The sequence below is a fragment of the Ascaphus truei genome, chromosome 1 (assembly GCF_040206685.1).
Source record: "Ascaphus truei isolate aAscTru1 chromosome 1, aAscTru1.hap1, whole genome shotgun sequence".
In the NCBI taxonomy this organism is placed as follows: domain Eukaryota; kingdom Metazoa; phylum Chordata; class Amphibia; order Anura; family Ascaphidae; genus Ascaphus; species Ascaphus truei.
The window spans coordinates 503,842,488-503,866,275 of record NC_134483.1 but is presented as its reverse complement, the minus strand read 5'-3'; the positions used below and the strand labels follow the sequence as shown (position 1 = coordinate 503,866,275).

The following is a 23,788-nucleotide window of genomic DNA, read 5'->3' as shown; positions in this document are numbered from 1 at the left end:
CGCCTCCAAATGTAGCCCTGTTTCCTAGTGAACACAGACCGCTACCAATACTGTATAACCTGTAGGCTCGCAGGGCCTGAGCCTCCGCCACGGAGAGCCTGGGGCACGTGTAATAATATGGAAAATAGTTATTACTCAACATATAACATAAAATATTATACTTTAAAAATTGTTGCCTGCTTATTGTTCTCATTTGTTATTTTCATTTTTTATTGTAATAAATTAGCTCTTCTTTTTCAGCCTTGCTTTTATTGTCTATTGTTCTAGTTGTTGTTTGTCCTGTGTTTGTGTTACATGTTTGTTTGATCAACAGTATTGCACTATTATTTCTTTTTCTTTAGTTCACATATCACAAGTCAATTGGCTGTGGATTCATCCAACATTGGAAATACAGAAGTTAAAGCACAGCTTTGGAGTTTTCTTCATTTGGACTTTATCAGACTGATTTTGGACATTTTAGGCGCCGGTTTCTTTGTTCTTTGTTGTATATTTTTTTACTGTGTTTTGGGTCATTTTATTCCTGCCAGCCTTGCCTAGTAAGTGCTGGGTTTTTCTAAGTGTTTTTCACTAGCTTGCACTACACATATATTGTGTAGCTTCTAGCACTAATAGCGCCACTCTTTTTTTCCATGCATGAGAACACGCCTTTAGCAAATAATAAAATGCATAACGCCATGCAATTTACAGAAGTATTCTGCAAACATATATATATATATACTGTCATGCATGAAGCCATGCCTTGTTAAAAAAACATTTTTATAAAATGTGATGCATTGAAATAAGCATTGTACACTACAAAAAATTAAAAATGTAATAATTATATACAAGTACTGGACAATACATCAGAAATTTCTCTCCATAAATACTCATTGATATTTCTGTCATCGTATAAATTAAAGGTTCATGTTTGTAAACTTCAGAAATCAAATTTTAAATACTTGAGTCGTCCATATTCTCGCAGCAAGCACAACTCAACTAAAAAAAAGTGAACAGTATCTGGGCAGAATAGTTTACTAAAATTTTCATTGGCTGTTAGCCGCTCACATGACTAGGCTGGCTCGCTGCAATAGCAAACAAGTTTGTCTGCTTTTGGTATCTCTGTATCTCACGTGCAAGCTCACGCTCACTATGGCCATGCGCTTTGGAATATACAATTTTGTTTTAGCGCGAGCTATGCAGCTCGCTCCGTATCTTGCACTATGGACGAAGCATAACACTACTACCTGGAGAGTTGATAGCAGGAGACCGCACTTACTGCAGACACTACGAGAACCGTCCCCCAGGACACATTGGATCAGGGCCAACATTCTAAAAGCTGATTCTCCTGGGCTTCTGCTATTGGGAGTGAAGGTATTTGATTTGTACTTTATGACCCCAGTACTGTAGGCGTTTGTGATTGCCTATTTTAGGTATGTAACCCTGTTTCTCCCCCCTCCCCCCCATCTCACATAGGGTCTATCTTGGGGAAACTTGCTCTGGTTACTTCTTTGAGTGTGGTGCAAACCTGCTGGTAACAGGGGGCCCCCGAGTCTCCCGCATGGTGTTATAGGGGAATGACAGGACAGGCTTCTGGGGTCTTGCCCGAATAGTACTCACAGGTGCAGCGCCTCCATCTCTTGCAGCTCCCAGATGTATAGGGGGAAGTTTCTGCAGGAGAATCACTTTACCTTTTTCCCAATAGACTTCACACTCAGGACAGAAGTATGGTAAAACACAGAGCTCTTTATTCTCTCTGTATTCAGCACAGCAGTCAGATCTCAGCTTGTAGGGCTTCAACCCTCAGGATGTCCCTGGACCTCACACCCAGTCAAAGGGCACCAGGAGCAGTCCTAACACTTCCCTTTCTCTCTGGTAGAGAAAGGGGAACAGTCTCCCACCGCTCCCCTAAGGGAGGGCAAACAGTGTACAGAGCCCTGCACACTGCACTCGGGTAGACCAGCCTCTCTCACGGTAGAGGCAACTGACTAAATACAGGAAGTGCAGTGCCTTAAATACAGATCCAGTAGGCACCACCCCTGTGCCTCTGATTGGACACAAGGCCTGATTACACTACCTTCTCTGACTCAATGCACTGCTATGAGTGGGGAAAACCCATGATTACTCCTGGCAACCTAACCTTACTAGGAATTACTGCCAGGAGGAGGGCAGACCTAGCCCAAAAGCAATCAGGGCTACAGGTAGAATTCATATGCATACAGATGTAGCAAAGCATACCATACGCGTGGCTACTTGCAGTTTGTTCGGCCATGACAATCACTGGGGTACGATCAAGAAGCATGAACCCCCCCCTTCCCCTCACAGCACTTCCGTGGCAGACCGTTTGCTTTTTTGCCCATGGCGCTGGGGATAGCAAGTCTTGCTACATCTGTACGTTGCAATATCTTTATGGGCTCTCATAATGTTGCACACGAATGAGACATTGTGGGTTTTTTTTTTTTTTTGAGCACTTGGATTTAAAAAAAAATATTTTCTGGAATACTCCGTGAAAATAATCACTTTCTTAATCCCTTTGCTGCCAGAGGGGCCTGCAATGCAGGGAACCCCTTTTTATTAGAGAGGTTTCTAACACAATGTTTTGTGAGCTTAGAGCTTATTTAAATCTTGCAATAATTGGGGGAAGCTGGAAGGCAGTTTAACTGATTGCTTACTTGTAAACTCACATGTGAATCAGCACAGTTTGCAATTATAGAATGGACGGACTGAACTTACTAGAAAGAGACATTATTTGGTCTAAAAGTGCCATCTGCTGGATTTTAAAAAGAAACTAGTGCACTTCTGGAAATTACGACATTCTAGGTTGCCAAGGAGCTGAGGCGTACAGGAGCATGACAGCTAGGAGTGCAGTGTAAGGGGGAATTACGAGGTTGCAGGGACAGGAAATGTAATAGGTACAGTATAGGGTGGTATGATTGGGAAGGAGCAGTTTGCTATGAACGGATCACATAGTTGCACATGGGAGCTCATAGCTAGCAGTGTCATTAACAGGAAACGTCATTGCTCATCTGCTATATATTTAATATAAGCGATAGGATGAGTTGTAGTGGGGTAAATGGGTTGGTGGGGGAATTTTAGACGGGGACAGTGGGCATAAAGAGAATTGAAGAGATGTTAGCAGCCATAAAGGTAGAAGCTTTACAAAATGGGGTCACGAGTGACTGAATCAAAAAACAAACAACGCCACACTAAGAGAACCAAAAACACATAGGTAGGATCACATATGGGATGTGTGGGAGGATAATGGGATAAAGGAAACATAGAGTAAGGTAGGAGAAGGAAGTGGGGGGCGGGGGGGGCGAAACAACATAAGTGGGTCAAAAGGGGGGGTGTAGGGGGGCAACGTTTCAGGAATTAACCCTTCGTCAGGCCCGTTCCCCTCAGTCCCAGAGGGACAAGAGGGTACTTCCATAGCCCCACAACCCACAGAAACAGGTACTAGCCCCAGATAAAAACAAGAGAAACCCCTCCACAAATTCTGAACAATATGATTAGATAAACATGCAGTATCCCAAATCTTAACGACAAAGTAAATCCTCACTTCAGCCTTGGTATGAAGATAGTATGAGAAAGAATATGCAATAAGCAAAATGCACTATGCAAAACAGCAACAGAATAGAGAGGATGCAAGTCATGGTATAAGTAATAACGCAATTCAAACCAAACAGTCCTCAGTTAAATAGATCACACGAGCCTGCTCCTGGATGCTCCAGGGTTAGTACAGGGAGTAGGGCAAGTGAAAAGGAATCCAGAGTTTTGGATTTTGCCCATCACGAGGTATACATGTGTTTGGCAGAGCCATTGAGGATACATTTAAAAGTGGAAGTTCAGAAAACAATTTGGAAGGAACAATTAATAGAGATGTTGTCTTTGTTGCCTATGGATAGGAATAGTTCAAGTAAAAAAGGAAACGACTAAGAATGAGGAAAGTGAGAAAAAGAAGCACGATGGCAAATACTTTTGGCAATTGGTTGCATTTATTTGCAATATTGGCAAGGGTTGTTGGCGTGAAGGCACCAGAATACTGTTCATATCTCTTTTACTATTTGGCTGTAATATAGGGGGTGTAAGAGAACTGTCACAGAGGTTATGACAGGAGACTTGTGTTGGGAAAATAAATGTTGGTTTTTATTTCGCCAAAGTGCATTAACAAAAAACACAGGCTTTTCCTCAGCCAAGGTGCAGCAAAAAACACAATCAGCAATATAAAGTCCAGGCTTTTCTTAGGCCAAAGTCCATGTTTTCCAGTGGATGACAGTCCATTTACATCTATAGACAATGATGTAGTTACCGGGTGTCCCTATGCATCTGGGACATGCACAAGTGGCCTTCATGCCTAGGAAGCAAGTATAGCCCTGGTAGGTTTGGGCTATTATTCTGTCCTTCTCCTGTGCAATAATACCTGGTAAGGGCAGGTTTGCCAGGAGTAATTATGGGTTTTCCCCACTTCATACAGTGCAGTGATTCAGTGAAGGCAGTGTCATCAGGCCCTGTGTCCAATTAGAAGACACAGGGGTGGTGCCTGTTGGAGCTGAATACTGTGCTGTCACTTCCAATTTAGTCAGTTGGTCTCTACCATTGAGAGAGACCGGGTACCCGTGATAAGCTGCCAGGGCTCTGGTAGGCTTAAGGCCTCCCCTAGGGGAGTCTAGGGTAATCCCATACCTCCTACCCTAAAAGAGGGTAGGGGAAGAGCAGAAACCACTCTTGAGGCCCTTGATCAGGAGTGAGTTCAGGGACATCCTGAGGGTGAAAAACTTCTGTCTGCTGTGTGGATAGAGATTGCTGCTGAACAAAGAAGAACAAAGACCATCTGTTTTTACCTATACCTCCTGCCCGAGAGTGGAGTATATTGGGAGGAGGGGAACATAACTCTTTTGCAGATACTTCACTCCATACAGCTGGGGGCTGCACAAGATTGAGGTGCTGCATCAGTAAGAAGAATTCGGGCACAGCCCCAGAAGCCTGTCCTGTTATCCCCCATGTCACCACGGGAGATCCAGGCCCTCCTGTTACCAGCAGGTAAGCACCAACCAGACCGATGTAACCAGGGTGCTAATTCCCTTAGGAGATCCTATGTGAGATTGGGTAGGGGAAACACCGTTACACAAGGATAGGCACAGGGAGAGGCAGAGAAACACATCGCTTCCCTGAATTTCAAACCCTTGCTAGACTCATCTGGGATCGTTAATAGTGCTGCCGTCCTCCAGGCAGGTATTAACCACTACCTGACCGACACCCAACATCTGTTATAAACAGGCTTGCCCATTACACAGGGCTTAAAAGTTTTTGGGGGTAAAGCATGGTGGCATTATGACGACAGTTTCATCAGAGAATGTCGTTTTTTTTCTTAAATGCATTGGGATCAGGTGAATATTGATCTTTGGACTGGCAAATATGTTAACAAGCAATTGAAGAGGTGGCTGCTCAATGACAGCCATTTCAAATGGGGGAACAACCCGTAAATTAAAGAATAAGTGTGCTGGGTGTGAAGGGGCATATTAATTTCCCTCTTGCTTCAAAAAAAAGGGCAGCAGAAAATTGTGAGAGGGACCAACTAAGAAAAAATACCAGTAAGCATTGATGCCGGCCAAATTGTCAATTGCCTGGCAGGTTCTTTGATTAGCCTCCCTCTTTGTTATCTGGTTGTATATATACAGTATATCCTAAGGCCGAGTCCATAGAAGGACAGGCCGCGCTGAGCCGTGCGGACGCTCCGCGCTGAGCCCCTGCATCCTCAATGAGGATGAATTGAGAGGGGGCTCAAGCGAGCGTCCGCAGGCGTGCTGAGGCTTTGGAATTTTCAGCCGACAGCCAAACTGTTTTTCAGCGCGCTGTCGGCTGAAAACATCCAATCAGCCTGAAGCAGCGTCAACGTCACGGCGCCGTGACGTCGGCGCCGTGACGTCTGTGCGTCGCAGGCGATTGGCCCAGCGACGTCACTGCCCCGCCTCCAACCACCTCCCCCCCGGCTCCCTTCGCACACGCTTGCTCGCCTGCAAGTCCATGCAATCGCGCAGACTTCAGCAGGCGAGCCTCAGCGTCAGCGCGCCTCCGCCCTGATCAAGCCTCTATGGCCCCGGCCTAAAGGATGATGTAGTGTGGCAGGATTTAAAAGAATTTTAGTCCTAAAAAGGTTTGGTGGAAGTAACAGTGAAGGTATGCTGCTTCATTTTTGAGGTAGCCTTGTATAAATGTGCCTTTTTCTCAGGCATTATTTGGTGCTATTTATATTGGGGCATTAGTTAGCAGCAGTAAACAACCTTCAGGGCATTTTCAAAGCAGTGATGTTATCTTGGAGGATTCTGTGGGTTTTCTCAAAAGGAAATCAAAATCCGATTAGTATGGGAAAGGGAGGTGAGTGTCTGAGATGGGGGAATTGTATTTGTGCCCAGTTTGGTTAAAGAAAAAGTTATTGGAGGGTTCGTCCACAGATTGTAGGTTTATTGCTTATTCATAGCAATGGGAAATTGCTGGCACATTTTTCATTTTTTTTTTCCAACTTGTATTGTATTGTTTTTACAAATCATAGGGGGGGGTTCAGAAAACAAAAAGAGGGGGGAGGCAGGGGGAGGATTACAGCCACTTTGTCTCCACACAGGGAGCATACAGTCAGTTGTTTACATAGATGTATCTATGTTAGCTTCTTTTCAGTCCATGTGGTTGGCAGTCAGGTCTCCCGTCAGAGGTCAGTTTGCCAAACATAAGTCTCCCAGGGGTCCCATATTGTTAGAAATCGGTTGTACCGGTCCATGCATTAGGCTAGTGAGTCTCTCCATGGTCATTATATGATTCAGTTTGTGCTTTACTGCTATAATATGGGGGGGGGGGATCGTTCTGTTTCCAGTGTTTTGCAACCACTGCCTTAGCTGCGGACAGGATTTGTGTTACTAAAAGGTCCATGTTCCTCTCCATGTCTTCTATTGGTTTTAAAAGTAGCACGGTTTCCAAGTCCCGTGGCAGGTCTTTTCCCAGTACACCTTTAATTCATCTTGTAACCCACATGTTTCATTTTTAAGTGCATTTCAGATGTGCTCTGAAGTTGTTAGGCCTAATTTGGTATTTGGAGATTAGTTATGGTAAAATGGGCTATTCGTTAGGTTTGTTTTTAGGATGCAATAATCGTGTGGCCTGGATAGTTGGTCATTCTTTAACCTAATGTGCCCACATGCAAGAAGCAATTTGGACTACTGGAAAACAGCTGGGTTATCTAAATGATCAGAATGAGGATAAGTGGTGTAGGATGAGGGGTATAAAGTGCAGTTGGCCAGTATGGTACTGTAGGTTGGGTAAGAGCCCAGATATATAGGTAGCACACACACAAGGTAATGGTATCAAGTAGGAATGTTGAATTTAATAAGACTAATTAAAAAGGGACCGAAATAGGATCTTGATTTTGTTTGGATTAAAGGTACCACCTGAGATTATGGTTCTTGCCAATGAGCAGAGATGTGGTGGGACTCCCTATGTGAGCATTTTGGATTACAGGAACTAATTGATTGTGGGGTATGACTATAGGGAGGGTGAAATAATCACCATCTTGCTGGTCAAAGGGGGAGGGGGGGGAGATATATACTCTGGTATAATACGAGCTGGTATAATGGAACAACTGTTTGGGACTGGCATGGCTTTAGGTATCTTTCTGAATTATAACAAAAAAGGGGATTTTGATCTGGGGCACTCAAAACATTTGAAAAGAGAACCTAACTACTTATCTGCCTAGGGTGCCAGTGGATGAACTAGGAACAATAGACGAGTCCACAAAATAATCCAAATGTCGAAAAATCGACAGCACTCGACCAAAAAGTATAAAAATGCATACATTCAATGCATGCAATACTAGAAGAATAAAAATGGTGACGTTTCAAGCGTTTATTGCTCTTTGTCAAGCATATCCATGCAGTATTACATACACTTGTCTATTTATAGCGAGATAGAACACAGATTTTGTCGCCAAAATAGTTACTTCCGGTTGCAGAGAAACTGTGGCAGCTTCGCAGTTACAAAAACAACTGGAATTGCTCATTGCAGTCTGCACCCTGCTGTCAGCAACATGCATAACACAGGCGACTGCTCTAATCCCGCTGTCAGCGTGGATCGCATTCCGGCATCTAAAACTCCCAGTAAATCACCCCATCCCAAAAGATCGCCTTATTCCTCTTTCCAACATAGAAGGGGCAGCTCTCTTGGAATAGATAATCCTAATCTCTGCCATATTTCAGTAACAATCCTTGCTATATGAATAAAAGTGTGTGTGTGCACGCACACGCACACGCACACACAAACAAATTGAGCCACTGCTGAAGAAGGGATATCCTTAAAACCGGACCTGTTGGTGGCCCTGGAGGACTGGAGTTGCCCCCCCCCCCTTGCTTTATTTTAATGCTCAATCAGTATGCAGGTTTTCATGCAAAAGGACAGTGAGCACCGAGTCAGAAACCTCTGTATAGACTTTACACGTTTGCATCATTAACTATTCCAAACGAAAGCAGATTGAGTAGAATAAATGGTCGCTCTTTAAAAACAACTAATTGGGGAATACATAACCCTACAAATGTTAAAGGTATCAGCACAATACATGTCATACTTCAAGGTCTAAAAAAAAATATCACTAATTACAGCAAGGTTATATTCATGTGAAGCACATTATTACTTGCCAGGCACTAGAGAAGAAAATTATTAAGTCCTCCTGATCAAGCTCCTTTTGCTCTAAATAGGACTTTAAAAGATCCATCTATCTATCTAAAGAGCATCCATCAGTCACCTATAGCTCAGATTCACTAACCTGTGATTTAATGTCACAAACACCCATTAATCCCAATGCAGTATTCACTATAGCAAATAACGTAATGTTATCCAGGTTTTACTCCCGTAAAAAAGCACAGCATTATTTTATTGGACATTATTCTAAATGATTAGCCAATTACTGTGTTCACATCATAGTTACTAAGCTCTGTTGAGGATAATGCTGGGATAGAATGCATCGCTATTTAAGTTATATCTTGCTCAGTTAGTCCCATCCAGACAACAGACTAAGGCTTTTGCTAGAGGGGTGAAGGAGACCAATTTAGGACAGTAATCGTTGACTTCTAATCCTGTACCTCCAAAAAGATGGACCTATACTCCCCACAGGGAGATACCTTTTTTTCTCTTCCTCCCACTTTCTGATCTCCGTGTCTGGAAGGGAAGAACGCCAAGACTTAAATAACATGACATTAATCCTTTAATGATGAGCTCAATTATGGGTATTATGTTTCCATCGAAGTACCTTAGGGAATAAGGCATTAACTCAAGGAAAATAAAGTCTGTTTCCGGTTTCAGATAATGTCATGTTATTTGACCTGATTTTATGAATCTAGGCCTAATGTGGGTATCTTGGCATACTGTACACTGTTGTGAGCAAGTTAGGAAACAGTTGTGACCATCTATTACCGGTATAAAGGGATGCATCAATGTGTGTGTCTAAGTTGGACAGTTTTCTCTTTTTTTTGCATCAAAATATTTGCCAGGTCTGACATAGTATGACCATATCTGAGATATATCAACTATAACAAACTTGATGAATACATTTCTTATATATACCAGGGATTTAAAAGTAAAAGTTTAAAATACATTACTTCTAGACTCACTTTTTAGGAATTTGAGATATCGCAACAAATTGTTACAGTGTTTTTATATTCTTGATCAGAGCTCTGAATAAAAAGGTAGAAGGATCCCAAAATTATTGATCTTCTGGCATAAAAAAAATACCTTGCACTTACAGATATAGCGTTACTGCACAATTTTCAATTCAATGCAGCAGAGAGTTGCAAAACAGTGCAATTTATGGACTTACAGTATCGCATAATAATGGGTTCAATGGTATTGGCTACAACTGTGGGGATTTACACAGCACAAGGCAAAATCCAGTTCAAGTATTCACTTTATAGATTGTTGTACTTTGCTTTGGTTGCCTAAAGTCCAGAGCTTTCTTAAAGTAGAAATTATTCCAAATGTTTGTTTTCTTAATTGACTTGAACTTGGAGATACAGTAGAGAACGTGTTCTTAATCTGAGGATATATGGGCCTGCGTCTATTTTTTAGATATATAAACGGTTGCTGTTTTGTTAACAATGACAGTCAGTCAATAAGAGGCATGTTGACATATCGCAGAACCATTGGCTCACCACCAATGATGTTTCTGACTGCTACTTTTAGCTCTCAGAAGGCCCGCAACATGCGTGGTCCACATGTCCTGAACTACAGGCAAAACATATTAAGTGTATTTATTGTCCTTTGAAATCCAATGGTTCGGTTCCCAATGGAACCTTCATCAGGGGTTGAGATGAACAGCAGATACTACAATATACTGTATACCCTTTTTGTACCAGATACCGAAACACTGGGATTAAACACTGGGATTGATCGGGTGCACCCACCACCCTTTTAGAGGCATACTTGTTCTTAGAGAGTGCCTTAGTCTGCTCAATTTTTATACAAAATTGTACTCCCAGGGGGGACATTTGAACCTTTAAAACAAATAAGTGATATAATCACGATATCCCAGTTTGCATGAGACAAGCGACATGCATTCTTACACAATTTACTTTCTCCTAAATCTTCTTCAGTGAGGCTTTCCACCTGCATACTCCACCAAAACAGCTCTAATCAAGTTTGTGAACCATCATAGTTTGTACCAACGACAAAATCCTACGGTCGCTATATTCTTGGGATTCTCCTGAACCTCTGTGCAGTTTTTCTCCACTCCCCTTTTCCTCTTTACCCACTAATCCAAACAGCATGGAACATTCCCTAACCTGACCCAAAATAAAGGCGTTGTCTATTATTTCAATAAATACCATGAATACTACACCTCATTAAGTAAGCAGGCTAAAAATCAAGTTGGCGTTCACTTCCATTGCTTACAATGCATTAAATAGAGCAGGACAAAAAAAGAACTTCAAAAACTTACTCTTCATAAGGCATCTTTTTATTTTAATCAGCATTAGACCTGTTACAATGCTTTCTACCTTTGGGATACACACAATACGCAAGTAAAGTGACATAAGTCAGTTTCATTATTTGTAGTGTTAGGCGAGATTACATACTTTGCATTGGAACAGAGATTTATAAATACAGGTAAAAATTGAAAAAAAAAAAAAAAAGTGTATTATCCATTTGCACTCCTGAAAATCAGCTAGTACTAGCTAATATTGCAGAAATATGACAATGCTCACCGAACAAAAAAAGCTTTTCGCTCTTTTATATCAGCTACTGTGAATTGTTATATTTAAGCAATTCAATTGCTGAAACGTCAGCGAAATAATTGACCCTTTTCAAGAAAGTCATAGCAACATATCTTCAGGCAAAAAACAACCCATGCATGAAATAAACACCAGTTTTGTATAAGAGCAGTGCTACTAGACACAAATGATCAATCATCCCTTTCCATACCAAAAGGGAAAATACAGTCTGAACCAGGTAATATACTAACAGAAGGGAGTGCCCGGTGTAAAGTTTGAATACTGTTAAAGCTTAGTGTAAGGAAATCATACTTTGGTTTTATCACTGTGAGCGAATTCAAATAGTTTGTTTCACATTGACCCCCTTTTTTTTTTAAACAGCTGAAAGGAACGGGGAGAAGAAAAAATCAAATGCAAACTTAATGGCTGTATGCACGCTACGTCTCCAGTCATGCTCTATTTTCACGTGTCGTGATGCTGGGGTGAGTTTGGCCATGCAATTTAAGCAGCTTATAGCTTTCAGTTCAAAGACAGGCCATTTGCTGCCAAGCCGCCCCTCTAGAATGGTGCTAAATTCTATCACGCTGCTCTGCCTCAAGTTCAGCAACACCTTGTTAAACTCATTGCTTGCTTTCAGCACAATATCTTTTGTAATATCGTCCTCTTCAATTGTCTTATTTCCGTTCATACCATTGAGAGGCATGCCCACAGTTATCTCAAATTTGTACCGGTCATATTTTTTCATGTGGCAGCCATGTTTAGAGAGAAACTTGAGGCGGCAAAGTGCTTCTTCTTCTATTGTAACATTTTGTGGGTCGCAAGCCGGGTATACATCCCCATATAAGCATCTCATCCAGTCTCCAATAAGGAGAGGTAGCATGTTTACTGCCGACTCAGCGCTGTTGTCAATGTCTGTAACCCGTACATACTTAAACCTGCCTGTCCAAGTAACTCTGTGCCCTTCCAAATGGCTGCACAAAATCTGTGTCCGGGCCATGTTGGTTTCCTTCCAAGCCCTGGGTCCACATAGAAAGCCATACTGCTGCCACGTTAAAGTCGAGTTGTAAACCTTCATTCCTTCAGACCGATACACATATATCCAACAAAACATTACAATGGCTGTGATCCATACTAAAATAAGCTTCACAATGGAGCTTTTAGTAATGGACTTAACCATACCCAGCACAGAAAAGTTAGCTTTTGCCCACCAACGGAGAACCAATGGAATACTACATAAAACCAAGGTTACCACCATCTTGGTTAGTTCTAAGGCTACAAACCACTTTATGAAGTGGACAATACACATCACTGCAATGCCCACTATAAGTATTGGCAGAGCAAACAGAAACAGGAAATACCCTACTGATGCACGGATAAGGCCTATGGCAGAAGATTCCCGCAGAATTACTACCGATAATTCACACCACATAAAGCACACCAAGTATGGAACCAGATAACAGTAGACACCTTTAAAATTTCGCAACTTTGCCATTCTGAAGAAGAGATAGAATAAGTACATGAAGAAAATGCACGGGATGCTTACATGAAATGTAATAAAATGGCCTATAGGCACAGTAAAAAATGTTTTACCAAGTAACCTATGGTAGGACCAATATTCAGGCACAATGTCCAACAAGGAAAGGACACCAGCAGCAACTTCAGTTATCAAAGCTCTTCGTGTGTAAGGCTCTGCACTTGTGCTTAAACTCATGAAGCTTGTAATAGTGAAAAAAATGGAGATGGTGGCCAACTCAGAGCATGGCATCCAGTCTCGGTTTGAAATAGGAAAGGAGAAGATAACAAAGAAGACCGAGATCAGGAAGTAACAATATGGTTCCAAGTGGTTCCAGCCAAAGTTTACTTCTGCTTGCTCAACGTCCAGATTTGGCTCAAAGCGAAGCAACAGGTCAGTCAATGTTCGGAAGTTTTCCCAGGCTTTACTGTCCTGAAAAACCTTGAGTGTGCAAATCACCATGGAAATAAAGGACAAGTAGAAGATGACGAGAGGGATAAAGAAGGCAAAAAAATCAATTGTGAGATTACTGATGATGAAGAAAAAGATAAGAGCGTTGATGTGATGTGTTGGTATGATGGTGGAGAGCCAGTGCATTCCAGCCTTTGATGCAATTTCAATAAGGTACTCTTTAAGCTCCGTAATGGCATGGAGTGGATATTTCATGATCTGGGAATAAGAGATAAAAACAGAAATGGAATTCAAACGATATTTTGTGAAGATAGATTTTACATTATCTCTTACTAATTAATATTAAGTAATGTATTTGCTACACATTTTACATATTAATGTTGTACAAAAACTTGCCACGGATGTAACCAGGTTTATTAGGGTCATCATGAAAGGTGCAGTGTTTGTACATGTACTGAAACAAGAGATCTTCTGAACATTTATCAAAAAGAAAACCGCAACACAAAGTACCTCGCTAGTATTGTTCAGGTGTGATAAACATGGCTTGTTACAACAGTAATTTAAATGTCACAAACTACAACCAAATCGGCCATCACACAACGGGAATGATAGTGCCATACATGTCACAAAATACGGTGACCAATGTGTGAATGTTGCAATGCTCTTCTACATACTGTGTAATTACATATTAGGGTTTCATTTTTTTGTCTCAGATAACCGTCTTCCCATTAAGCTCAGGAAACAAGCTTGAACCACACACTGTGCATGTGTGTGATTATATATATAGATCTTTGGGGAGGCCTTCATCCAGCAGTGAATCAACAAGGGCTGAAGAGGATACAGTATATAGATATATATAGCGCCCACAGTGTACTCAGCACTTTTACAAAGACAATACAGTACAGGGAATACTACAATAAGCGCAACAAAAAGTCAGACAATAGGAAAGGAAATCCCAGCCTCGAGAACTTACAATCTAAGTGGTATGTTAAGAGACTTACAGAGGCAGTAGGTGAGGGAGTAACTGTAGTAGATGGCAGCGCTTGGCTACAACAGTTGGTAGGAGTGACTGTGAGTGTGAGACAATAGCCATAAATCCAGACTATTTAAGTCGCGTTAGGCTAAGGCCCCAATATCTCCGCTGCAACACGCGCAGAGATTGGCGGCACGTGCAGCCGATTCCCTGGTCTGCAGCTCACTGCAGGAAGAGAGACCAGGGGGGGCGTGGCGGGGGAGTGACGGGGGCACGGCCATGACGACACCCGGCAGGTTCGCCCTCATTGGCTGAACCGCTGGGAGGCGTGCCGTATCGCTCGACGCAAGTCCTGCTCTCAATTCTATTGAGAGCAGGAGCAACTCTCGCCCCAGCGCTGCGGCCCCCCCTCGCAGCGGGCCCGGCACCATTGAGGGGAGGGCTCTCATCCGTGCAGCGTCCGCCACAGCGGACGCTGTAGTAGGCAGCGGGGTCAAGGCCTTAGACTTCATTTAAGGAGGTGGGTTTTAAGGTTTGTCTTGGTGATGGGGGGAGAAGGTGCTTGGTGTATACCAAGTTTGAGGGAGTTCCACAGATAAGGTGCAGTGAGGGAAAAGTGCTCAAGGCGAGAGTGTGTTAGAGGTGAAAGAAGTGGAGAGGAGACTGTTATGGATAGAGTGCAGCAAACAAGCAGGGACATAGCGAGAGATCAAAGCTTATATGTAGGAAGGAGCAGTTTAGTGGAGAGCCTTAAAAAGGTAAGTGGGAGATCTGTGTAGGTGTTCCATCCGTAATTTGATGGAAAGCCAGGAAAGTGATTTAAGGAGAAGATGAGCGGATACGGTTTTGGGAGAAAGTGAAATTACTCCAGTAGCTGAATTTTCGATTGATTGCAAGAAACAAAGTTGTGAGGACTGTTAGCGGCATGTTACAATAATGCAGACGGGAGAGGATAAGGGCATGTATTAGAGTTTTAATAGTAGATTGACAGAGAAAAGGGCGGATTGCAGTAATATTATGGAGGAAGTGTATGTATTACACAGGAGAGTGTTTCTGGATTCATAACCAAAAGGGCTCAATGCAAGCTTGGCATGGTCTTGCTTCTTGCCCACATGTTAATGTGGATGCCTGCTAGTCCTGGCACCTTTGTATTGGACATTGGTTACAAAATAGTGGGTAGGTACCACCTAATGGTAACTGGTTATTATGCTAATGTACGAGCCATACATCATTTTTGGCAATGTTGAACGCTCCCCCTGGAGCGAACATGTTGAACCTTCGGTGTTCCTATAAGGATATTTCCGATTTGATATTTCTCAGCATGGTTATTCTCATTTTTTATATTCTTCTTCTTCTAAAGTTTGGATTGGAGTTTTCTCGAGCTTTATGCAGAGCCCCAGCACCTTGATATAGGGCCATCGTTAAGTACTGGTCAGTGGGTGCTACTCCAGTAACCATTTCTCACCCACTAATGCCCTGCACACAGGTATTGTTGCCCATCTCTCTGGCATGACAAACATGTTTTTATGGTGGTTGATACACCATGCAACAACACCCCTAGTTTCCACCTTACTTACACTGCAGGTGGACATCTGACAGCTTTTGATACATTGACGTTGTGTACCTACATAATATGAGCCTGCTGTCCACTAACCCCACACCGCAGTCCTACAGGCATGGAACATTTGATTCTTTTCAGCATTGGTACTACTGTCTGACTGTGGCTTTGTGTGCCATACACTGCGTACCTTACAGCCCAGGTCCCCTACATTCCAAACTTAGGGGCATGGCATTCTTAATCTAACCCAGAGTCTGCTCGTGTTGCAAGTTTCCTACAACTCTCCAATCTCTAGGACTTAATTCTTTCCTGCACAAAGGGTGGATTTTGCAGTCTCAGCTAGAATGGTCCAGCTTGCTTCTTGCTACATCCACCTCACTCTCTAATCATCACAGCAGCCGGAACAGAGTACTAGGGACTAATTACTCGGACTGCTCTCTCTCTCTTGTGGGTGCACATCATTTTTCATCAAAATATTACTAATAGGCATTGTAGACTCAAACTATTTTTCTTTAAGCGACCATTTTTGGAGTCAACGGTTTATTTCCCATTGGTATTCTAGACGCAGCAGTGCGCAAACTGGAGGGTGATTTTTCTTGGGGGGGGGGGGTGCAGGCGGTTGCAGAGGCCCCGCGCTCTTCTCCAAGGCATTTAAATTAAATGCCGGGGGATCGCGTGAGGCCCCTGCAACACTCCCCTTACCTTGCTTCAGCCGGCTGTGTGGCGCGTCGCCATGGCAACACGGCATCAAATGACACCGCAGGGCCATGTGACATCACACGCGTCAAATGACGTCCCGTCACATGACCCCACAGCGTCATTTAATGTGGCTGCAAGGTGGGGGGGGAGGGGGAGGCGAGAACCAGGGCAAGCAAAACATGGGGGTGCAGCAGCAAATGTCTGCGCTTCCCTGTTCTAGAGCCTTCTGATTATGCAATAGAGGCTATTTGTTTATATATATTTTTGCACCATTACTTTCCCTTTAGTAGTATCCTGGAGAACAATAACATTGTAAGAGAAAAGGAGTACATATATGTTAGGACAAACAATAGGAAGGGGGTCTTTATAGAAAAATGCTGTTCGTGCCATGTGTTATAAGTAAACAAAAATAACAGTGCTGATGTAGCCAAGTGCCCCTGGCTATAGCCTTCTACTGGCCTCAGCACCATAAGTCCTGATAGGAGCAGGCAGTGTAGGGGTTAAACTCCTGCACAGGGCCTAGCCTGCAGTTGCAGCCTGGATGTTGCCTTATCCAGGGGCAGAACTAAACCGGCAGTTGGAAGTGTCATACTTAGAGAGGTACTGACTGGATCACATGGGTATGGTGTGATGCCTGTCAGTACCTGGACCTGCCCTGTTATGGGGCAGGGTTACAAAGCCCTTCCCCCTGGGTATAAAAGCGGACATCTCCCAAATTGATTGTGAGGTGGATGGTTATGGTGCCGTGTATACCCTTTTCCCTATAAGAGGGTTGAGGAGATTAGGAGGGGCTCTTGGGGCCTCAAGCCCTGGTCGTTTGCTCCAGGGAAGGAGATATGTCACTCTGTACATGCAATAAACCTGCCGTGGGACCCAATATGCTGTGTGGTTATTGTGAAGGAGACCACGGCCTGTGGGGACCATCCTGCAATCTGCAGGATTCTCATGGGATGGAGACGCTGCACTGTGAGAGATGAGGAAAGCCTGCCCTGTTGTGGCTCCCAAACTCCAACCGCGGAGCAACTCAGACCTCCTGAACCAGCAGGTGAGCGACAGTACCAAAGGAAAACACCCATGTAGTGGCCAGATCTTCTGTCGCAGGGGGGGAGGGGGGGAGAGAACAGGTGCTACACTTATATAAGAGGTTTTTACTTTTTGTTGGAATGGAAGCTCTTCCGGACTTTTCCCAGCAAACTCATCATCTTCATCATCATGGACAAATAAGTTGCTTGGAATCACTCCATTTGCGTACGTCTTGGTAATTTCAACAAAATCGTCCAACGCAATGTAACTCCGAGCTGAAACAAGAGGAAGAACCAGTCAGTGGCAGTAACAGGAAGCAGTCATTCAAGCTGTGCATCATCCAATCAAAGCCCTCAAATAATATTCATACCGTTGTTTTACATGAGAAGAAATCACGGCATCTTTTTATTCTTCTAAGTAAAGGTGTTAAAATACAAGTAACATCTTTTGAGGAGTGAAGCACAAATATAGAAAGCATAAGATCAATGTAGAAAGCATAAAAAGAGGCCTGTTAAATGGGAGCAGCACAGCACCCCAAATTATCTCACAGCATTTAAGTATTTCAAGTATTTGTCTTCCCTCAATATAGATGGATAGATGAGGTTCACCAATTGATCCTGAAAACCTGACCCGTTTAGGCGGCTTGAGCACCCATGATCTAGGTATACAAAAAGCTAGTATCACAACCTACAAAGACTGTACACATCACAAGCGCCACACGTCTAAAAGCATTCACAGCAATATGGAAGATAACTTTACATTTTCATTGGAATGTCTTAATTATTTGTTTATAATATAATCCTTTCAGTTCCATAGGTCTATATGGACATGCTGCAGTGCTAACAAAATCAGGGACTACAATTATCTACTCACATTCACTACTGACTAATCGTTCCAGCATCCTGCGCTCCTTAAGTGCCGCCTTTGGAACTGGGCCCGGTTGATTCCCGCCATCTGAAACACATTACAATTATGAGCCAAAGTACATTAATTTGTGAGTAACATTGTAGAAGAGCTTAAAATAAAAAAAAATGGACCCAGTTACATACAGTAGCTTACCGGTACATATCTACAGATGTAGCAGAACTCGCTGTCTCCGGAACCGCTGCGAAATAAGCCGCAGCTCTGAAGATAGCGCTGCTGTTGCAGATCGGACCCCCCCACAACTATAATCCTCTGGTGCGGGGGCAGCTGTGGTCACAATATCGCAGCTTACCCCGGTGCCAGAGGCAAGAAGTTCTGCTACATCTGTAGAAGGGTAATGCCGCCAATGTATTCCGCCGTCTTATATACTTTGGACTCTTACTGAAACATGAAATGGACTTTATGGCTATATGAAATATATGTGTGGGGGGGGGGGGGGGGAATGTATATTTGAAAATATCATTACTAAATAATTTTGTTGACGATGCAGAGGTTCCCTTCCCCCCCCCCCCCCCACCGAAAATATAAAAAATATTTAAAAAAACACTGACTAAAGCTGCTTTTCGTTTGTAGGGACACGGTCCCACGCCAGAAAATAAAGATACTGCACTTTATAATGAGAGAGTATGGGTTTACACTTAGGCACCCCTGTAGCTTCTTCTGCTAATATATATGCGTTTAGAGTGTTTGACGAGAGCTTGGAAGTCGAGAGACCAGCAACTACAAAGAGAGAGGTAGAATCACGTGTGTGCTTCACTGTTTTGTTTTGTTATTTATCCATCTATTTGTATGTAACTGCCTTTCGTCTTCCTCTGTATTGTGCAGCTAACACATTTCATGTTATTGATCTATATTTCAGCACTTTCATGTAGCGCCAACATATGGAACTAAAGCTCCCACCTTTTGAATGAAGAAATGCCGGAAGTATAAAAGGGTTAATGACATCGCATTGCAGGCTTTGTGCAGTAGGTTGAACCAAATTACGGGAGAAGAAATGGTTATTTATATTTGTATTGCATGCTTTTTAAACAGCATGAAGTTGGAATATAGCGGGTGGGCCACGGTATTTTTTACTCTTACTGGTCAGTTTAGTGAACAATACATTTGGACAATTGGCGAACATTTAACACCACGTACCAACCTTCTGCATTGACCTGGCCGACATTTTCCAGCAGCTCAGAAACAGACAACTGCTTCTTCTTCTTTGGGTTCATCTTCCAGTACATGACCAACGCAGCCTTCCTCACCGCCCTCTCCAGATCAGTCTCGGTCGATAGTTTCTTCACTTCCTTCTCATTTTCAGACGTGATTCCTTAGGGAAATAAAAGCTTGTTACATACGGTGTGCACAGATCCAGTTGCACACGGTGCGTGTGGGTTTCATTTGATGGCATGGTTGCTCGGTTATGCAGAATAGGGTCCACAGGAAAGTGGATCACAAGTTACGTGCAAAGAATTCTGGGGTTGTAAGCACAAAAATTGGGCTAAAGAGTGGACCAATTTTTCAGCCCTGGGCATCTTTATTCTCTTACAATATAACATCCTTTGTTGGGACCAACATGCCTATGTCAGGGATGGCCAACTCCCGTCCTCAAGGGACACCTACAGGTCAAGTATTAGGGATATCCCTGCTTCAGCATAGATGACTCAATCATTCTGACTGTGTGTAGCTTCATTCCGACTGAGCCACCTGTGCTGAAGCAGGGATATCCTGACCTGTTGGTGGCCTGTGAGGACTGGAGTTGGCCTCTCCTGCTCTATGTACTGTAGTTATCCATCCAGACAAAAGACCTCAAGCTGCAGAGCCATTTGTTGCAGACATTTGTACTACTCCCACGCTGTATCCTTCAGCCTGGTAATTACTGTGTTTCTGGAAGTCTGCTGACCCACATTTGAAATCATGTGGAAAAAAAAAAAAAATAAGGTTTCCCCTCAGGCCAGTAACAATAAAAGGCTTCTTGAGCAGCATTTATTAGTAAGCACATGAAGACATGATCTTCACAGAAATCTGTGTACAGTATGGCAAATATACCGTTTTTGCCCAGTAAGTCATGTGGATATGTTTATTTCTTAGTCTCCACGATACTTTAATACGCTTTATGGACAGTTTTTTTTTTTTTAAACAGGGTATAACATGTAAAAAGAACGTACATTTTTTCCGTGCAAATTTCAAGTGCATAAATACATATATGTTCTATCACATGTTTACAAGCAAATGCTAGTGCAGGGTCAAAAACGCTATGAGTACATACAGTATGCAGGTCTTCTGCTGTTCCTCAAAATCTACTTCATTGTTCTGTGCTCAAACTGCAGACGAGGATTCTGGGCAATAAAATGCAACGCAGAACACTACATCAAGTGTGTCGCTTTCTAGTTTCCAAGCAAATTTGACCATTTATATTTACTACTGTATTTTTGGGTCACATGAAAAAAATACTTAAAGGCCAACATGACAAAGGAATTAATATTGAATCCCACATTAGTACTGATAAAACTACAGGACAAACCCACCTCGTCTGTCTGCCAAGCAGGTACGTAAAAGTTTGACGGCATCCCTTCTACCTTGCTTGGCGGATTCAAGAAGCCAAGCTACAGCGGCACAGCAGTTCACTTCTTCGTCTTGCTCTTCAGCAAGCTTCAAGTAGTATTTTCCCACCTGGAATAAGAGGAAAATATGTTAACTCAAAAAGGTCCAACTAAATCATATACAGCCAGCTTCTTGCTTGTCCCTGCCACTTACTCAGATGCTCAGTTAAATCAGGTGACATTTGCCTAAAAGGAGGAACATAAGTTATGTTCCCTGGGCTAACACCATATTCACAAAGCTAATTACATGCAAAAGCAACAGTGGAGAGAGAGGAATGGAGAGGGGAAGGGAAGCTATGTTGTTATTGAAATCGTGCTAAACTGTTGCATCCAGACAAAATACCTATTTCACAGTGTTGAAGATGGGAGTAATGTCAAGTTTAGAGCCAACTTAAATAATGTAATGTCAAGTCCCTGGGTTAACCCTGACAGACTTTAGTTGTTAGTAGCAGATATGGTAATACCTCATTTGCATCTCATTATCACTAACAATTATAGTTAACACTATGCTCTATGGCTCAGATTCACTAAATGGTGCTATTGCTTTAGCATGCCTTAAGTCCAACTCGAATGAATCTGGAGTTAAAAAAAAAAATCTAGGCCTACCGGAGAAGAAATGGATTACTGGTATATTGTTGGCCTTGGTGAATACAACTTAACACCATATTAAAGCAGCAATACTACATTCTCCCCTTTCCCCCTTATTCTTTTCTTATTTGTATATGTAAAGCCTGTGACAATGTTACCTAAACTGGCAATCGTTTGGTGCTCCTGTTATAAATCTGTCAAAATCCCGACTGTGTGACAAACATAATGGCTATTTCAGTCAGTGTAACTCAGCAGTTACAATGTATTCTTATATTACTAAGGTAACAATATCTATTGTTACAGTTTGCAGCTCAAACTGTTGGGAATATTGGCGACAAAAAATCAAACAGCAAAGTGTTGCAAATATTTTGCACTGCTGGGGAGGTGGACTAAAATCTGCTATAGAAATCAAAGGATGCTTTAAAACTCATGAAAATGGCATTAATAGTTTAATAATAAACTAAAATACAGTAGGTATTATCTTATACAGTAGTACAGAACTGATTTACAGAAAAAAACAACCCATAAGATTTCACATGTTTTGCTGCTTAGCTGTGTTTTAACTGCACAGCTGTGTGCATATAGGCCTTAGAGATAAGGAACTCAGAATCTACCAATTTAGGCTGCGGCCCCGCTAGCGCTGAGCGCGCGGTGCTTGGCGAGGTGACTTGTGTGTACATATACATATACACATATATATATATGCAAGTCCCCGCTCTTGCGCACACACGCGATGCACTTAGGTAAATAACATTTTTATACTTTCCCGCTCGCTCAATATTCGGCAATGCCGCCACCGCCACCCCCCTCCCCCCGCGCGCGAGCAGACGCAGGACACCCGCCACACATGCTTTGAGCGCCAGCGCACTCAGCGCTAGCGGTGACTCAGCATTAGAGATTGGGGTATGCAAACCCTTACTCTGACACAGGGGTGCGCAAACCTCGAGCTGCTCCCTATCAGCCGCAGTGTTCGCGCCCCCCTCTCCAAGGACTCGGCGTCATTCATGTGGTCACGTCACCCCGCTGCATCATTTGACGTGTGTTGCCATAGCAACGCCGAAGACCCGGTAAAGAGCAGGTAAGCGAGTTGCAGAGGCCTCACCCGGCATTTAATTTAAATGCAGTGGTGAAGAGCATGGGGCCTCTGTAACCGCCGCGCGCCCCCCCCCCTAGAATTCTCGCGCCCCCCAGTTTGTGCACCGCTGCTCTAACACAGCGGTGCGCAAAGTGGGGGGCGCGACCCCCAGGTGGGGCAAGAGATTGTGCTGGGGGGGCACGGGCAGTTTCAGAGGCCCCGCGCTCTTCCCCCAGGCATTTAAATTAAATGCCGGGGGATCGCGTGAGGCCTCTGCAACTGTTTACTTACCGGGATTCAGCAGTCTGTGTTGCGTCGCCATGGCAACCATGTGACCTGACGTCCCACGCCCACGCAGTGTCATCTGACGCGGATGAAGGTAGGCAGGGGGGCGCGAGAGCCGGGGGCAGAGAGACAGGGGGGCGCAGCACAGAAAGTGTGCGCTCCCCTGCTCTAACATATGAAAGCTAAAATGTTTTACAAGACTTTTCAGAGTTGCTAAATGTTTGAACTCTTTGAAATTCCTGATCTGAGTGTAAGATGTGGAATGTAAGGATACAAACATGTTACATTTGTATTCCTAGGAGTTTTGGAAGAACACTATTTGACAGAAATTAAGAGATCTGCAGAGTCCACCCACAGTCTTGCAAATGTATAGTTATCACTCTTCCAATACTGGAGGAAATGACACGGCTAAAGAAATTAGGATAACCAAGGTACATAAAAGCAATATTTAAGAAGAGGAAAACTGAATGCATCTACTCTCGAGACTTGCATTTGTACATTTCGATCAAACCGCTTATTTTATTGGATGTATTGCCACGTGCAGTCCAGGACTCCTGGCATACATTAAAAGGAAAGTGTCAGCAGCAGAGAAGACAGGAACTTGAGAAGGTCAAAGATGCATAACCTGGCAAAACAAGGAGCATGCTCACTTTACGGTGAGGAAGAAAGAAGTCATCCTTAACGGTGGCTTAGACTCGAGAGGAGTTGGGAAGGAAGAGAGTCATTCAGGAACAAGAGAATATTCTTCTTGGATACTCTACATCAGCGGAGCACAATTCTTTTTTCCCTATGCCCCTCTGCCGGCTGTTCCCTCTCTCCGCTTCCCTCCACCCCACCCCCCCACCCTTACCATTGGATATTTCACTGGGGTTTTTTGTTTGCCTTCCCCTGGATACTGTAACTACAAATATAGAATAAGCATGTGCTGTCTAAATTTA

The 23,788-nt window shown here is 43.2% G+C and overlaps 1 protein-coding gene across 2 annotated transcripts in view; it reads right to left on the bottom strand.

Annotated features, from left to right (window-relative positions):
• Positions 1-10,941: 10,941 nt before the first annotated feature.
• The window catches only part of WFS1 (wolframin ER transmembrane glycoprotein), a 55,593-nt gene continuing 42,746 nt past the window's right edge, over positions 10,942-23,788 (bottom strand). For both annotated transcript variants that reach the window (XM_075569664.1, XM_075569673.1), the window contains 5 exons: positions 20,828-20,972; positions 19,459-19,629; positions 18,267-18,347; positions 17,523-17,668; positions 10,942-13,398 (listed from right to left, as the gene is read on the bottom strand). In XM_075569664.1, the coding sequence (XP_075425779.1) occupies positions 11,590-13,398; positions 17,523-17,668; positions 18,267-18,347; positions 19,459-19,629; positions 20,828-20,972 (2,352 nt within the window). In that variant the 3' untranslated portion in view covers positions 10,942-11,589. The remainder of the gene's footprint in view (positions 13,399-17,522; positions 17,669-18,266; positions 18,348-19,458; positions 19,630-20,827; positions 20,973-23,788) is intronic.